Source organism: Bison bison, unplaced genomic scaffold, assembly GCF_000754665.1.
Source record: "Bison bison bison isolate TAMUID 2011002044 unplaced genomic scaffold, Bison_UMD1.0 scf7180017864491, whole genome shotgun sequence".
Lineage (NCBI taxonomy): Eukaryota > Metazoa > Chordata > Mammalia > Artiodactyla > Bovidae > Bison > Bison bison.
The window spans coordinates 14,881,611-14,898,193 of record NW_011495050.1 but is presented as its reverse complement, the minus strand read 5'-3'; the positions used below and the strand labels follow the sequence as shown (position 1 = coordinate 14,898,193).

Sequence of the window (16,583 nt, the reverse complement as noted above, 5' to 3'; positions counted from 1 at the left end):
AACATAAAATTTTATCCCTCTTTTGTCACCTTCAAGATAATATAAAAAATAATTTAAGAAAGGTAAATGAGGAAAGTGCAAGTAAAAAATCTGGTAGAAAATAGTATTTATTTCAAGCCCCCGAGTTTGAGTCAATTCTCTGTCATCAGTTTTATATGTATGAATTCACTGCACCTTCATAACAATGATAGCAATAATGAAAATACAAACAATAATATCACACTTGAATTAATTCCCTATCTCTAGAATTTGAGCCAACATCAAAATAATCAGTCTGTGAAAACTGAAATTTAAAGTTTTGAACACGACTTTACAGGGCTTTTGGTATCTCTCTGTCATAGGCCAAAACAGACTGATTTTCATTTTGAAGGATCATTTCTTTATTTTCCACACTTTTCCATTAAAACTCTTAAATGACTAGGCATGAGGCAGTTGAACACCACATCCAAGAAGGATTTACCTGTAGTTCTGCTTTTCATTTCCTATGTGGAATCTGTCATACTGTGAATAGGCTCGGTTTCCTTCCCAGTCCAATAACTCAATTCTTAGAGTGTACTGCCTCTGACTGGTTATGGCAAAAATAAACTCGTTCCCCAACCAATATTCACCAGAGGGATTTCCAAAACCCTGCCAAAAAAGACAGAGATGCAGTTGTTAATTCACAGAGAAGATCTTTTCAAGTTTAATATTATGTTCTAAACAATAATTAAATATTCTTTAAAAGATGGTTCTTTCATATTTTTATACACTTTCTTCAGTTACTCACTCAGTATTTTTCTGCTATGTTCCTCTCCAAGGCTCATTACAGTAATTCTTAATACAGTAAAAATATGATATTCAAATCTGTGTAGATGAGATTTTTTTGAATTAAATGAATCTGGTTAATAGGTTTAACCAGTAAATGCTTCTCAATCACAACTTGCTTTTGAAAATGGTTCTTACAAATACTAGTTAATGGAATATTTTCAACATAGTGTAAACATTTTTCAATGAGTATCATCAGAAGTTATTTAACAATACTATTATTGTTTATGATATTATTCACAGTCAAATTATGTTAGATAGTAACAAACAGATTACTAGTCCCTTAACTTCTATAGCTTTTAACATTTTCAAGTAATAATAAGCAAATCGGTAAATCCAGGACTTCAGTTACTTAAATATGTCACACCCATAGATCAGGATTTAGAGGTAGAAGGCTGACACAGGCTAGTGAGGGAATCTAGCTGGAGGCTCCAACCCTGAATCTCAACAAGTTTCCTCTGCTCTCTTAAGGCAATCCCAGTCATTGCTACTGCTTGTTGCTGCTTCTGCTAAGTAAGTCGCTTCAGTCTTGTCCGACTCTGTGCGACTCCATAGACTGCAGCCCACCAGGCTCTCCCGTCCCTGGGATTCTCCAGGCAAGAACACTGGAGTGGGTTGCCATTTCCTTCTCCAATGCATGCAAGTGAAAAGTGAGAGTGAAGTCGCTCCGTCGTGTCTGACTCCTCGTGACCCCATGGACTAAGTGTTCAAAACAGTTTTGTTTGTGGGATAAAAGAAGTAGTACATAAAAGAAAGCTAACTTTTAATGCTGGTTATGTTAGCGATAGGAAAATTAAAAACCCTAGGAGATTACACGGAGAAGGCAATGGCAACCCACTCTAGTACTCTTTGCCTGGAAAAATCCCATGGACGGAGGAGCCTGGAAGGCTGTAGTCCATGGGATCGCTGAGGGTTGGACACGACTTCACTTTCACTTTCACTTTTCACTTGCATGCATTGGAGAAGGAAATGGCAACCCACTCCAGTGTTCTTGCCTGGAGAATCCCAGGGACGGGAGAGCCTGGCGGGCTGCCATCTCTGGGGTTGCACAGAGTCGGACATGACTGAAGTGACAGCAGCAGCAGCAGCAGGAGATTACCAGTGCTCTAGATTTTGGATATTCACAACTGCCTCAGAAAGTATCCCTTGGTAAAACTTGAAGTTCAGTGTAATTCCTGATCTACATGTTTTACCAGCCAGACTGTGAACTCCTTGAGGACAGAAGTTGTGTTGTATTTGTGAATCCTCAAAGACTAGTAGAATGCTGGTATACACTGGGCACTCCATATGCTTTACTGAAGTTCAAAGAAAATGGAAGAAAGGCAGGAAGGAAGAAAACAAAAGACTATAGTATTCTGCAATTGAATTCAGAAAAATAACCTTTAAACGTAGTTCTTGTAGGTAATTTGGTTGAATCTCAAGGGTGTTTCTTAAAGTGCCCAACTGAATCATAATCACTGGAGCACTAGTTGAAAACAAATATTCCTGGCAGGCTCCAACCTGAATCAAAGTGTCTGAGACCAGTCCATAAATCTGAATATGAAGAAACTTTCCATTTATCTTGAGCACTTTGATACTTGGAAAACTTGGGGTTGTCTAGTAATCACATGATATACTTTGATGTTGCAGAAAGAAACATTCTGGTTCACCTGCTGCTGCTGCTAAGTCGCTTCAGTCTTGTCCGACTCTGTGCGACCCCATAGACGGCAGCCCGCCAGGCTCTCCCGTCCCTGGGATTCTCCAGGCAAGAACACTGGAGTGGGTTGCCATTTCCTTCTCCAATGCATGTAAGTGAAAAGTGAAAGTGAAGTCGCTCAGTCGTGTCTGACTCTTAGCGACCCCCTGGACTGCAGCCTACCAGGCTCCTCCATCCATGGGATTTTCCAGGCAAGAGTACTGGGGTGGGGTGCCATTGCCTTCTCCCCCCCCGGTTCACCTAGGTATTCACTAATAAAGGGTCTTATTCTATCTGTATGAATAAGAATGAGGAAAGTACTGAAAAATCACAGCAATTCTTTTTTTAAAAAATTAATTTATTTATTTTAATTGAGGCTAATTACTTTACAATATTGTAGTGGTTTTTGCCATACATCAATACGAATCAGCCAAGGGTATACATGTGTCCCACCACCCTGAACCCTCCTCCCACCTCGCTTCCCACACCATCCCTCTGAGTTGTCCCAGAGCATCAACTTTGGGTGCCCTGTTTCATGCAGCAATTCTTATTTCCTCAATACAGAGGATAGAATTTGAAAAATATTTATTTATTTAAAAATTTAATGTATATCAACTTTACAGAATTACAACTATAGTAGAAATGTTCTTTAATGAATTCTCCTTTAACCAACTTACATGAAGCAGTATTTTTCATTTCCTCTTTAAAGTATATTAATACTCAGAGTACACTAAAAGTATTAAATACAGTTGTGCACTCCCATCTGCCAACTGAGTTACTTACCAAAAAGACCAATTGTGTTTGGTCTCAAACTCATTTATGCCAGTTCTCTTATGGCAATGATAAGATTTATAACGTTATGTAAATAAGTTAAATATTAGTCAGGAAAGAGGAATTTTGTTTTTGGTAAAAACTAATTTAGATGTTTAGATTTGCTCTATGAAAGCAAATCACTAAAAATTCTTTTGAACTATAAGTTGTTGCAACAATCCTAAAAGACTGAGGAAAATAATAAAACTTTAGAGGACTTTTAACATACATTGCTTTTTATATGCCTTACTTGCTCTAGTTTTTAAAAAAACAAAAACAGAAGCTAAATATTTGATGCATTTGATTATGGGAAAGTTTTATGAAAGAATCTCTAATTCAGAATTGTAAGCTTTGAGCCTCCATTTTAAAAATGTGGGCAAATGAATGTACTTTCAATGAAATGTATTAGCATACATATATATGTATAAATGTACACTTTTAACTTAGTTGCATATATGTATCTCAATTTAAATTAGTTTTTGATTAACTAAGCACCTTTTGTCCAGATTGCAGTGGGTACATGCATCCCCTAAGATCATCTCCCTGTACAGATGTAGGATCTATTGAAGTCCATACTCTAGGGTCTCCTTTCTTCTCTGTTCTTAAGATGCTCAAATCACAGGTTGCAAGAGTTCCACAGTGGCAAGAAATCTTAATTTAAAATGTGCTAAGAATTTTACACATTCCTAGGGCAACTGGTGCTATATACCATGGAGAAGAGTGAAATTTACCTTCTTCAATGAGTAAGCAAAGCAGAAAGTTACAGGGGACTGAAAATTAGCACATTCTCAGTTGCAGAAGCCACTGGGAAGGAAAAGAAGACTGCTGGAATTCTCCTTGCATTTCTTTTCAGCTCAGACATGAAAAAACTCTATAGCCACTTGAGGATTCCCTCTTTTGTGTGGTCAGAAGAGATTCAGGGATTATACTAAATGTGAATAAGGAAGGTGGGGATGATGAAGTGTGAAGTTTTAGGTCAAACACTTCCATGCAGTTGCAAGGATATAAAAGCTCTCCAGCCTTCCTAGGGAAAAGCACAGTGATCTCCAGCAAGCCTCCGAAAAGGAAGAACATTTGTGAATTCCTCCACATGTCTTCGTTCCCAGCTTGGCATGCAAGCTTGTACCCCTTTAAGTGGAGGCTAATAACCATTCCTAAACAGTTTGCTTTTTGTGACTGAAGATAGAGGAAGAAACAACTGAAGAGAAAGCAAAGAAATTTGCTTTGATAAAACAAAATTTTATTTCATGCACCTTTCCGGAAAACTTTCTAAATATATGCTCTATTGGCTGCAAGGAATCAATGTGTTAGAGAGATTCTAACACAATCAATCTCCCTGTTAGAGAGAGAGTGTAGGAGGAAACCTTCTAATAGCTAAGTGCAATGATGCAGAAACAAAAGATGAAAAAATTCAAGCAAGAAGGGAAAATGGGTTCCTAATTTAGTAAACTGTCTATTTGGATAGTTTATTAGGCAACCATGAATCTGACACCTAGTCACAAAGACAGCTTCGATTAAACAAATTCTACTCCCTACCTCTGGCTCCAATTGGAAGTCTTGCTCAGCCACATACTTGCTCTTATTTTTGAGTCTTAGTTTCCTTATATGCAAAATAAGGATTTAAAATATTTCCGCATATAATGTTGTGAGAAAGAAGTGAGATAATATACTCGAAGCATTTATCTCAGTGTTGATGCATGAGAAGTACTTAACAAAAATCTAGTTTCTATTACAATTAGAGGATATATCACAGTATATAGTAATTTTCTGATTATCTGCCTCTGTTCCAAGAGACTATAAGCTACTTGGCATTAGGCAGGTTCTCTTCCACTCTATATGAGAAATCCTAGGTCTTGTCTTAGACTGAAATTTAATAAGGAGATATTGAATCAATGCTTTAAATGGTTTTCAGATGCTAGGAACTAATGTATTCTTATGATAAGTTGAGTATTGGTTTACACAAATGAGTACTGTTGTTTTAATCCAAGAAGTTAATTATTAAATAAGAAGTTTAAACCAACTGGTGGCAACAGGGGCTAAGCTACGGCACAAACAATAGTCTGTGTCTACTGATTATCTTCTTACTCTTGTTTCTGCTTTCCTACTGATAAAGAGAAGTTGTCCTCTTTAACTCTGCCTTGGTTCTATTTTTTAAATTCCCTTCTTACTACATCGCATAAGTTTTAGGATCTACAAAAGAAATTTTTGAGATCTTAAACCCATGCTAATAACTTGATAGTTCTGACATTTGCTTTCAACTGGCACTGCATATCAGAAACAGCTGTGGAGCTTTTTCAAAATATAGATGACTTGGTTGGTTCCCATATGGAGGTTCCAACTTAGTATGTCTGGGGCAGTCTTAGAGATCTATGCATTTAAAAGTTCCTCAGGTGAGTGTGCTGTGTACTAAAGGTGGAGAACCATAGGATTATAATGCAGAATACCTATTCTGAATGCAAATGAGAAATAATAAATTAACCAGATCAAATTCTCTAAGAGGTACATAGGGGGGAAAAAAAAAGCAGGCATAAAACTAAAGTTCATCTTCATATTGAAGATATTAGGAGTTAAGTGTTGATTGTATATTATGGGAGTGTCTTTGAAAAAAATTCATATTTTTTTGGAAATACAGAAATGGACAATGCACAAACAAGCAAAAAAAAAAAAAAAGATTTACATATTATTGAATACCTAACAGTTTACCACAGGTTTTATATTTTATTCCAAATAGCTTGCAACAGTCATAAGAATGAAAGTAAAGTCTTATACAAAATTCAGTGTTGACACTGAAAAAGCAGTAAGTCCTTTGAATAAACAATAGTAATAAAAACAGAACTTGTTCTTTTTTTATAAATAAAATCCAAGGATGCTGTACCATACCCTGCCAATCATAACAACATAATTAAAAAAATCACATATTATGATTCTGATATCACAATTCAGATAGATTGTTTATCAATTTTATTTCTCCTTTAGCTCTTTAATAAAAGGCAAAAGACCCTGGAATTTAGCTTAAATTAATGCTAACTTTAAATTGGCCTTATAAACCACATTTTGCTTTAAAAAAAAAAGCACACAGAGAATAGATTAATATTCATTAGCTTTTGCCAAAATTTGCAAAAATGTTCAGTTTTGATTCGTATTTTTCCAAGTTGATAAAATAATTGTCTCTGATACTTTGTTTTGTCTGATAATATTCGTAGGAAGTGTTGACTTTTTATGACTGAAACACAATTGAAACCAGACACAGTCTATGTACCCTGTAGGTTTCATCTCTTTTCATAAAATGATCAAAGAAAACAAATAAGAAGTCAGGGTTACTGAGCTGTGGCTTTCCAAAGGTGCTTAATATACAATTCAATTGTGCATCTCCTCTAACTACTGAGATAGCCCAAGAAAGATCAGAAGATGAATATTTCAGCATTTTAAATTTCTGATATATATTTTTCTCCTTTTAATGTGAATACGATAAAATGAAGTTGAAAATGTGCTCTTAATTTCTTTCCAGAAACAAAGAACTCCCAAAAGGTATGGTGCTCAGAATGAAATATTTGTGTAAATAGGAAGCTCTGTTTATGGAGCTAAATGTTTTCAATACAAAGACAGGTTGTCTCCAGGGCATTAGTCACTACCTTCTATAAAGTTAGGCCACTGGGGTACGGTTTGGAACGCCTAGCTTGATTGGGCTGTATATGCAAAAGTACTGCTGATAAGTGTTATTGCTGTAGGCCACTAAATGGTATTCTCATGGCTTGAAGGAGTTAATGTTGTTCCCTAAGTGCCTCATTAAAAGAGCCCACTCCAGACTTCCCCCTTGGCAAACATCTTTACAAATCCATAAACCAGATTTTGCTGAATCTCCTCATAAGGAAGTTTTAAGTGAAAACAAAGCTTAGGTAAAAGATTTTGTAGTCTTAAAGCCAACATTAAGAATCAATTAAACTGCAAGTCTTCCATGGTGAGAAAGGTTTAAAAATAATAATTATATATTTGTAACTTCATGTGTTGACAATTTTAACATATGTTCTGGAGACCTTATGAAGCAAGAGTCAGCCCACAGATATCAACCAGTTTAAAGGGAAGGAAAGAGGAAAGGCAGAAAGGAAGGAGGGATGAAACTTTAGTTCTACAGTCAGTGCTTGAGAAAGAAGTGAAGCATCTTATTGTATATAATAGAACAGTGAAGATTAAGGAGTAACTGGTACATGTCAAGTTCTCTTTCCCAAAGGATGTAGCAGCCGGTTCTGATTCAGGGAGCAGAAGTGGGTGTGACTGATAAGAGCTGGCATAAGGAGTCTATGCTCATTCTTTGTGGAGTCATGTTGCTTTGTCTGCAGGTGAAAGAAAAGCTCTGGAGGAAACAACTGAAACATTTTATACCATGTGTTTTGGTGACAGTTAACCAAATTATAATATATGATAAATTGTGTTTTTTAAAATTTTCATTTATTTATTTTTTATTTAATTAATTTATTCTAATTGGAGGCTAATTACTTTACAATATTGTAATGTTTTTGCCACACATTGACATAAATTGGCCATGGGTGTACACGTGTTCCCCATCCTGAGCCCCCCTCCTACCTCCCTCCCTATCCCATCCCTCTGGGTCATCCCAGTGCACCAGCCCTGAGCACCCTGTATTATGCATGGAACCTGGACTGATATTCTGTTTCACATGTGATAATATACATGTTTCAATGCTCTTCTCTCAAATCATCCCACCGGCGCTGTCTCCCACAGAGTCCAAAAGACTGTTCTATACATCTGTGTCTCTTTTGCTATCTTGCATATAGGGTTATAGTTACCATCTTTCTAAATTCCATATATATGTGTTAGTATACTGTATTGGTGTTTTTCTTTCTGACTTACTTCACTCTGTATAATAGGCTCCTGTTTCATCCACCTCATTAGAACTGATTTAAATGTATTCTTTTTAATGGCTGAGTAATATTCCATTGTATATATGTATCACAGCTTTTTTTTTAAATTAAAACAAAAGAAGTCATCAGACTCATTTTTGCCAAAATGTTTCAAAATTTTAGAGTTTATCTCATTTCTGACTGTGTAGAATTGACACTAAGCTGATAAATTGTTCTAGTTTGAATAAAAGATAGTCTTTCTGCTGCTGCTGCTGCTAAGTCACTTCAGTCGTGTCCAACTCTGTGTGACCCCATAGATGGCAGCCCACCAGGCTCCCCCATCCCTGGTTCTAACTCCCCTGAAAAAGGGAGAGGAGAAAACTTCACAAAAGCTATGATTAAAGAATAATTCAGCCCCATTCCAACAATAAAAAAACTTGCTTAAATATACACATTTGACAAATGCTTATAAGACATGAATCAATGACATCCTTCATATGTCAATCTTTCTTACTTAATATACCTAGTTTGCCAAGGCAGCAGATGATTACAGCTAGTACATCACCATTTTGGAAAGTCACCGTGATGACAACTTTATATTAAATTTTCTTTTATTATTAGTATTAATAATAATGTATTTCAGACTTGCCAGAGTCTTTAGCTATAGTCTAATTCTCAGATAACATCTTCAAAACTCACTTTAGTAGTGAAAATAATCATGACTTAAGATCATCTGCCAAATAATATTTTTGCCAGAGTTAAGAAAACATTTGCAGTTTTTGATGTTTTAATCTTGGATAATAATAATACCTACAGTTTACTGACAATTCAATGTGCCAAGCGCTTTACTTACAGCTAATTCTCACAATACCCCTGGCAAGGCAAGTGAGGTACTATTAGCAATATCCCCTTCCAACAAGTGAGAAAGTTAAGGTGTGGGTTAAATGATTTGCTAAAAACCACTCCACTTTCAAGTGGCAGAGTGATGACTAAAACTGTGCATGTGCAGACAGGAGGCCATGTCTCCAGGGTGACTCCAGAACCAAGAACACTCAATCTACAGAACCAAAGAATTGAAATGTTGCCTCTGGAGGACTTTACAAAACAAGAAATCTTTTAATAAATAAAACCTGGGTTCTGCAGCTTGTACGGACTGATTCAAGACTAGCCAATTCGTCCATAAGTATGACATTCCCCTAGTCATTTAAATTTCACCGTGGTCTCTGGATTGTGGAGACAGATTTGAGAGCCTTGCCTCCTGGCTCCTTTCTAGTTTACCTCAAAATGAAAGCTCTTTCTTTTTTCAAAAGCCTGTGCCATAGTATTGGCTTCTTTAGCCCTTGCTCAGTAACATCATCTTTTTCTAAGTTCTCACAGTTAATCTTGTATGTTTTTGGTCTAGGTTGAAAGACTTCACATTTATCTTTGTAGAACTCTATCTTGTTGGCTTTAGCCTACATTTCTATTTTGAGTTTATAGATTATTGAAGATATCAAGATTCCAACTCTGTGTAACTCCAAACTTTATTAACTTACTTTCAGCATTAAATCTGATTAAAAATACTGTAGATAAAGAGACACCAGTAGACACTTTCCTTCATCTCTTAAAACCCTTCGTTTACTGATGTTTGGTCAGTTCTAACCTACTAATGGGTAAACTGCAATGTTGACAAGCAAACCACTGTTTTTACACATTTTCAACATGAATATCAAGGCAGAACTTAGGTTAGTACAGTATTTCTCTTTATCTCTTTCTTTACTTTCTGAGAGGAAAATTTGTCAAAAATTTGTCAAGACAAGAACTACCCAGAACATTTAGATGTAAAAGATGAGATTGGTTTGCAAAAGGAAATCCTCTTCCATTACTATTTCTTGATAATTCGTCAGCAGATTTTAACAGTTAATATTGTAGGCACTATGTGATTATTGGATTATGGATTATTTCAACCATCTACTGTATTATCTTGGAAAGATTGATCTCCCAACTTGCTCAGTTTCCTCTTAAAATGGGGACAGTATTAACTGATACATTTGATATAAAAATTAGATAAGAATTTATGTATGAGACTTGTACATAAAAATACTGAAAGGGTAGCTATGATGATGGTGATGATGGTACTGATGTTATTTACTGTTATTCTGGAGACCTCAATCACATCTCACAGTTCAAACCCTTGTGTACTTGTCTGACTTTGAATCTGGACTGGTCCTGTCATCAACTTTAACTAAAAGAATTACAGTAGAAGTGACATGCCATTTCTGGGTTTAATAAATCTTAGAAGACCTGGAAGCTTCTATTTTTGTGCTCAAAGGATGTCAACTGCCACATAATAAATCTGATGACCCTGGATCACTATACTGGGGGAAGCCCACCCTAGCCACACTGGAGGAGTTTTCAGTCCATAGCCAGCAGCAACTTGCCAGCCACTCGAGTGAAGTCATTGATGGTGCCCACCAGTTCTGCTCCACAGCCCACAGCCCTATACACTTCTCTTGTCCTGGCTCATGTATCCCAGACTGGGTCCAAATTCCAGCTTCCTCCACCCTCACTCAATCAGGAACAAATTCAGACAATATATAATAGTTTGCTAAATAATTTCAGTAATATATTTTTCTTTCTGATGTACACATGGAAATCATTTATTGAAAAAGATTTATGAATGCTTTGTGTTTAATGAGAATAATGTCAGGAATGTATCATTTTATTTTTTAAAAGACATCTAAAAATACAAGGGCTTATCACATAGTGTAGTGAAGAAAATCTCACTATAAAATGTCAAAAACTATGTAAATTCTTCCAACTTACCATTTTATATTCTTTCCAACCTCTTTGGAAATCTAGACTTCCGTCTTCACGATGCTGTATTACAGTCCAACCTCCCCCGTTGAGATCCATATTGCAAAATACCTGACAAAGAAACATAAAGCCAAGTGAAAATTATGTCTAATTTAAAGAAACAGGTATCATATATGTTTCAAAACAGAAATAGGATGGATAGCCTTATAGAAAAAAAATGATGAAAAATTGCCAAGTTGAAAATATTAATTTAGATATTTTATTGGCTATTTCTTCCTATATCCAAGTTGTTTCTGATTAAATTCCATCAAATGTGCATAAATTACTTGTAAAGTTTTGAATCAGTCAGCTGAAAACTGTCTCTCTCAGTCACAGACTATAAAAATTATTTTTAAAAATTTGTCTTAAATGGCAATAGGCACTGTGTATAATCAATTTTTTAAAATGTTAATAAGGTTTCCAAAATTACATACCATTTTACTGCTAAAACATAAGATTTGGAATTTTTATCTTTAATTTATTAAATTACAATATACCAATAATAAAGGTTTTGGAAAAATGGTGTTTTAAAAATCACATATATTTAGTATTACACATTTCATTGCATATTTACTCCTATATACTCATATACTACAATAATTATTCTTGACAGTTCAGTATAACATTAGAGGCAAAATTTGGTCCCCAGCATATGGAGAACACATTATTTGCTTGAATTTTCATCATGAACAATACAAGAAGAACATGACATACTATATTCCTTCTGACTGTGAGAAGCTTTTCTTTTGCATGTGGAAAAGTTATCCAAATCTTTCAAAGACTTATGCTTATTTCAATTATTCTAAATATAATGGTATTTATTTAGAAATGGATTCATTTCCCCCAGAGCCCACCAAGGAGAGAAACATATCTGTAATAGGATTATCTTTAGAGAGCAATCACTGTAATTGATGAAGCATGAATGTGGCAGCTTGATTATTCAAGGGCTCAGCAACGAGGAGCATCATTCCCCTGGCAATCATTCCTACTAATGCAATTTGGAAGCTGGCTAAAGGTGTAGACATGAGGCAACAGCAGCAGGCAGGCTGTGTGGGCATAGAGCCTGATTAAAGGAAAAAACCTCAAGTGTTTTCCCTGAGGCATTAAATTTTGAGCACAAATGGCGAAAGGCTATGAAAACATTGGCAAGAACTGTCATTCAAAGGACAAATTGTCCATGTATTTCCTCGGAGTAAAGGGAACTATGAAATACACACTTAACTGTAAGCATATGAAAATAGGCAGAATGCTCTCCTGTGGACTCTTCCTCTAACTTGACAACAGCCGCCCATCAGTATGCATTCGTCATCACGAGGAACTGACTCCCTCCAAGATTACAAATTTGAAATCCCCCTCCCTATCTTAAAGTTCTACTAATCCCTTAGCTTCTATGCACCTGCTCTTTGTCCTCAACATAACCTCTATCTAGTCTTTTGTCTTTCTTAATACTAATTCAATTTTTTCACCCCAGAAGCATTTTGGGGCACTGAGTCTATGATACAACTGGTGATATTTTGATGAACAAAATATGGATCATATCATCAAAACACCTAAAAGTTTAAATAGTGATTGTTCCCATAGAAATAAGAAGATGTGAGAATTCACAATTTTCAACTCCAGTGACCTGAAGAATAATAGAGTCAGCAATCTAAATGAGAAATTTAAGGAATAGAGCTAACGTGAAAAAAGAAATGATCATGGTTTTGGAAACCTAATGTTTAGGAGAGCACAGTCATCCAAAAGGGGGAGTTTATTAATTAGAGATGATATAATTATAGGCAGATCAAGAATGAATAAGAATAAGGATAAGAGAATGAGGAACTAAGAAAGGAATAGTCATAACAATAGAATGCCTTTTAAGTGCTAAATAATTCAAACACTTTACTGCATTTTCCAATTTATCTCACAACAGCCCTACAATGTAGGTATGATTATTGTGTCCATTTTGCAAATGAAAAATCTCAGACTTCAAGTTATTTCAAGAACTTATCAATGGTTATTATTAATAAAACAAGTACTGAATTTAGGATTTGAATCCCTTGTTCTAAATCATACTGAGGGTAATCTTGAAAGCAGCAGTTGATAGCATAAAGACAGATTTCTAAAGAAGTAAAAAAAAAAAAAAAAATATAGTGGAAACAGATATGGGGAGGGGTGATGGCCGAAGAATGGGCTTTGGTGAACAACTGATGGAGAAAAAAACAGACATCAAAATCTTTAGGTAGGTAGGAAATTCATTTTATTTGCTACTGTCCCTAGTGTCTAGAGCAGTGCCTAGCTATAGTAGGCACTAAATGAATATTTGTTGAATAACTAACTAGAGATGCAATAAGGAAAGATAAAACAGGAAAACTTGATTAATGGAATGCAGTGAAAGTTGGGGATGGATTTCAAGTTTGGGGGGTGATCAACTTAGTCAAATATTCCAGAGAAGTCAAGATAAAGATTAAGAAAATACACACTTAAATTTAAAATGAAGGAGCCATTAGTGATCTTGAAGAGAGAAACTGCAGGATTCCTATAAGAATAAAATCCAGATGGCTCATTTTACAGAGGACATTGTTGGTGATTCAACATAGCAGACCAAGTGGAACTCTACTGGTAAAACAGATAAGAGTAAGTGAAAATGTCAAGGAAATATTTTCTTAGAGGAAACTAATGTCACTTGTATTTTAATTAAATTTTACCCTGCCTTGACTGGTTAATTTAGATTTTTTTCCCCAGATTTTGACTTCCTAATGGACACTGATTGCCTGAGAGTTTGTCAAAATGTGCTTGCAAACCTATCAAGTCCATTTACACACTCAGGGAAAGGAATAACCACAACTATAAATATATAGTGTGTAGAGAAAACTGTTCTTTACAGTGGGTTTTTTTTTTTTTTGTCACTATTACCTATGTTATTAAAATTCTATGCACTTAAAAAGTTTTGAAAAAGTGATTTTTTAAAAAATCACTCGCTAATTTTAGAAAAGACAACTTTCCTTTGCTGGGAGCATTTCTTAGGTAAAGACCCAAAGAAAGTTAACCCAGAGGAGAGAGGTTACCCAGGCAGATTACTGCCTTGGAAGCTAAAGTGCAGGGAAATTAAGAAGTTAGATTTACACTCCACAATTCCTACTGGGACTCAGTAATAACAGCAAAGGTAACAGCTTCTTTTTGGTGAATATGGACACAATAGAAGGGAATGATATATTGGTTACGGGTGTGGACTTGGGTGCTACATTACCTGTGTTCAAGTCCCATTTCAGCCCTAACTATGCTGTGGATCTTTTGCAAGGATTAAATTAATTATGCATATAGTTTTCAGAACAGTGTTTGGCATATAACAAGCTTTGTCATTAATCTCTTAGATGTATTTTACATATGTGATGTGTATTTATATTGTGCATATATACTTTATGTATATAATATCTCATATATCATAATAGATTGCTATTATACATTTCATATAATTTATTATTTATTATGGATAATATAAAACATATAAAGCCAAAATACATAGAAATTCAATAAACTGTCCTTATGATTACCATTCCCAGATTCTTGTTAATAATACTGGCATCATCAATTTCTAAGCACGCTTGCTATTGTATATATAGATATTTATGTAATATATATACATATATGTATATGTCCATATATACATATGAAGTTGGGCTTCCCAGGTGGTTCAGTGGTAAAGAATGCCAATGCAGGAGCTGCAGGAGACGTGGGTTTGATCCCTGGGTTGGAAAAATCCCCTGGAGGAAGAAATGGCAACCCACTCCAGTATTCTTGCCTAGATAATCCCATGGACAGAGGAGCCCGGTGGGTTACAGTCCATGGGGTCACAAAGAGTCAGACACGACTGAGCTACCAAGCTCATATGAAGTTGGATTAGTGCTAGCAACCTGCCACACACAAAAGACCATGATTTTTAGTCAGAAGAAAAACAAAAAGCCTATGCTTAACAGATGAAAGGAGTTCAAAAAGATAGGTGGTTGGTTTTGAAAGATTTGAGACATGAAAGGACCTGAGAAGTTCCTTTGCCAATATAGTGTGGTCTGTGCTATCTGGCGGCATCCTTCCTGTAGACACAGGCGCCCTGCTACATTTACTATGACTGTTGCATTTATTGATCATATGACTTGGGCTTAACTCTATCCAAGAACAGATTGAACTGGCTTCTATCCCAGGCAAGGTCAAAGCTTTCAAGCATTAAAAATCTTTTAACATAATAATGATTTAAACCCAAACAAAAAGGGGAAATTTGATTCACATAGTTTTATGCTTTTATGCTACATACAAGTTGGAATGATTAACCTTGTGAGTGTTAATTATTTTTCCATAACCTTAAATAAAAAAGGCTCCTCAACACATTTGTTATAGTCCTTTTCCAAGAATTAGGGAAATTATAAATTCAGAAACAAAATTTTAAATATTTTATAGTAATCAGAGCTATTATTTAATGGTTTGTTTTACTGTATGAAACTAAGCAGATTACAGTGTATTTGGTGTTAGAAACTTATGAAATCAAAGGAAAAATCCTGCTTCCTACTACCATGTACTGAAGGAAATTCAGAGTGGAAAATATCCACAAGCCATTAATAATGAAAAAAAGTAAAAAATAGATATATAAATGATCTAATTCTCATTTTCTATCTGCTTGAAAATTTTAATAGTCCTAGAAAACTGCCTTTGGCTTCCACGTCACATTTGAAAAGATAATACTTTTCTAACTTTTGCAGACATTCTTTCTTGGCAGGGAATGATGTCAGTCAAAACAACTATATAGCAACTGGGTATACTTGCAAATTTCACTCTGCCTAAAATTAATAATTTGTACTAATAGTTTTTGTTAATTGCCTAAATAGGTCAATTTAATTGATTAATCCATATATCATACATAGCTAGACATTTTGTTTTGTTTTTACATAAACTTGCCTTGAGTTTCTTATCCTTGCTAGAATTTCTGGAAGTATTAAAATGAGCAAAATTTTTGCTAAGCATATCATGATTAGCACCAAACTTTATAGCCACAAAGCAAAATATATGTGGAAGGGTGATGATCCTAAGGATGACTTTTCCAAGCACTTTTTATAGAACTTTTTTTTATAGAACTGAGAGGATACCAATGATCTATATAAAAATAAGAGAAGGCAATGAGATTACAGGGTGGGAGGAAGCAGGGTGGCTTACAATCATACCTGACAATGAACTCTTAGCTGTGTCACTCACATAGGTTCCTATAAAAAATTATGAAAGGTGTAGCTTCAGTCATCACTAATATAAGTAATTATCTCACTTAGCTCCCTGTTAGGATGGTATAGTCTAGAGTTGATTTCTTTGTTATGAAGCCTGTATTCAGTATTTGCTGCCCAAATTTGTGATTTGGGCAAGTTATTTTTCTAAAATAGGGATAATGAGAGCAACTATATATATCATGCTGCTGCTGAGTCGCTTTAGTCGTGTCTGACTCTGTGCGACCCCATAGACAGTAGCCCACCAGGCTCCCCCGTCCCTGGGATTCTCCAGGCAAGAACACTGGAGTGGGTTGCCATTTCCTTCTCCAATGCATGAAAGTGAGAAGTGAAAGTGAAGTCGCTCAGTCTGTCTGA

The 16,583-nt window shown here is 35.4% G+C and overlaps 1 protein-coding gene across 1 annotated transcript in view; it reads right to left on the bottom strand.

Annotated features, from left to right (window-relative positions):
* ANGPT1 (angiopoietin 1) overlaps positions 1 to 16,583 on the bottom strand; it is a 299,772-nt gene that overhangs the window by 41,235 nt on the left and 241,954 nt on the right. The window contains exons 6-7 of the mRNA XM_010863464.1: positions 10,954 to 11,055; positions 461 to 627 (exon numbers count right to left, since the gene is read on the bottom strand). Of these exons, the coding sequence (XP_010861766.1) occupies positions 461 to 627; positions 10,954 to 11,055 (269 nt within the window). The remainder of the gene's footprint in view (positions 1 to 460; positions 628 to 10,953; positions 11,056 to 16,583) is intronic.